The sequence below is a fragment of the Octopus bimaculoides genome, chromosome 21 (assembly GCF_001194135.2).
Source record: "Octopus bimaculoides isolate UCB-OBI-ISO-001 chromosome 21, ASM119413v2, whole genome shotgun sequence".
Classification (NCBI taxonomy): Eukaryota; Metazoa; Mollusca; class Cephalopoda; order Octopoda; family Octopodidae; genus Octopus; species Octopus bimaculoides.
Window position 1 is genome coordinate 15,437,108 of NC_069001.1, and position 2,336 is coordinate 15,439,443.

Sequence of the window (2,336 nt, forward strand, 5' to 3'; positions counted from 1 at the left end):
CATATATATATCATTAAAAGTCAGGGTACAATATGCACCTGTTTGCTAGAAAGAAGAGTTAAACTTCCCAAAGCCACACATCTCTTACTATATGATAACTTATTTGAATTTTGAATTTATACTTTCTTGGTATTGTTTTTTTTTATAAGTCATGGGGCCTTCAACTGAACAGACACGCACAGAGTGGTAAATATATTTAAAAAATAGCTTATGTAGTAAGCCTAGCTGATGATCTTTAAGTGCTGGCTACTGGTAAAATTTTTTTGAAAAAAACTTTACCTATATTAAAAGTGTATATATATATATATATAAATTTTATACCTTAGATGTCAACAATGTTTCAATAGTTTTGATACTTACACTTCTTGGAACTAATGTAAAAACCAGGATGGATGTGCCATTTCTTAGTCCTTATACTGACTCCAAATTCTTTGCTTGCTCCATTGCCAAGAGTAACTCTAACAGACTCACCATTATCACTGGAAGAAAAAATTAAAAACAGGGATATGGTTAGAACATGACAAATCTAAGAACAGAGAAAATTGTCATCATAATCTGTGTCACCAATGTCATCATCATCATCAGCAGCAGCAGCAGCAGCAGCAACAGCAGCATTTTTGCATCTATTTTCCATGTTGGCATGTGTCGGACAGTTTGACAAGGTCCAACAAGCCTCAGGGTTCCATTAAGCTCTGTGAGCCTTGGAATGGCCTTTCCAGCTGGATAGCCTTCCTAATAGTTGTAATGTTGGCAGATGGAATGTGCAAAAAGTCAAAGACATGCAACTGGCAGAGAATGTATATGAACGTTCCTGTAAATCCAGACACCATAATTAGGGTGGAGAGATTGGCCACTACTGATTGCATATCTTTGACTTTTTGCACACTCCATTTGCCAACATTACAACTATTATATAATTCCAAGCCCCCTAGAAACAGCTGTCGAACATGAAATACTATGGCCTCTCCCCTTAGTTTTCTGTATATTTTTGTATTCTTAGTGAATTTGTCCTGTAAATATGTAAATATTTACTTGTTTATACATGAGAGTTCATCTGAATGTTTTCAGTTTTTGTGCCTCTCTCTATATATATGTATATCCCTATATATATTTACATGCATATTTGTATGTGTATTACTAAGTTACAGGGACATAAACACACCAACATGGTTGTCAGATGATGGTGCAAGACAAACACAGGCACAAAGACACATACATACACACACACACATACACACACGCATATATATATACATATACAACAGGCTTCTTTCAGTTTCCATCAACCAAATCTGCTCACAAGACTTTGGTCATCTTGGGGTTAAAGTAGAAGACACTTGCCCAAGGTATAATGCAGTGGGACTGAACCTAGAACTATGTGGTTGGGAATCAAGTTTCTTACTACACAATCATGCCAACACCTATTCCACAATTTCTTGCTGAACAAACTACACAGATAACTTGTTTACATTAATCTTTCTACCTTCATCAAATCAGCATTACCTATACAGGGACACAGTGTGCCACACATGAGATGTCAAAGTTATCACAGGGCAATGTGAGATGAAGTTTTCAGCATAAAAACACAATGCACTGCCTAGTCTGGGAATCGAAACCACGATCTCACTATCATGAATGCAACACCTTAAATGCTAGGCCACACACCCTCACAAGGTTAAACTGTTACTAAATAACAACAATAACAACAACAACAATAGCAACAACAATATCAACAACAATAACAACATCTCAACTTACAGACAATGAGCTGCTGTTATGACATGGGTCAGATTGATTAAAGTTCCAATACAGTGTTCAATTCCATTCGCCTTTTCAACTTCCAATGTTGCTACATAGGGAGCGCCACAGTGAAGGTCTGAACCATCAACTATCCTTTGAAGCCAACTGTGGAAACGAGCTGAAACAAGAGATTTCATATTCTGTTATTATTAATGATGTGGGGGGGACACCATATTTTGTTATACTACTACAATATACTACAAAGTATATTAAACGTTTTTATAAGTCAATTCTATGTTCTGTTGAGTTATCAGTGCTATTACATCACATGTTAAGGTTATCTCTACAGGTTTTCTATAGAAATTATAGCCAGTGTAGTCATTTTGTTACAATGTTTCATATCCAAGACGCCTGATGTAAACAACAACAATGAAATCAAAGATAGAAAAATGGTTAATGGGTGTATATGCCATACTTCAGGAGTTCTTGCTCCTTCATCAACTCATCGAACACATTAACCATCCACAAACTCATTACTTAAATAACCACTAAATATAACAGTGCAATATTATTGGATATTCTCTCTTTTCTCTTTT

At 35.7% G+C, this 2,336-nt stretch overlaps 1 protein-coding gene across 1 annotated transcript in view; it reads right to left on the minus strand.

The window, feature by feature from the left end:
* The window catches only part of LOC106881154 (serine protease 27), a 46,697-nt gene that overhangs the window by 32,275 nt on the left and 12,086 nt on the right, over positions 1–2,336 (minus strand). Inside the window, exons 2-3 of the mRNA XM_052975500.1 lie at positions 1,759–1,918; positions 361–479 (exon numbers count right to left, since the gene is read on the minus strand). Coding sequence (XP_052831460.1) covers positions 361–479; positions 1,759–1,918 — 279 coding nt within the window. The remainder of the gene's footprint in view (positions 1–360; positions 480–1,758; positions 1,919–2,336) is intronic.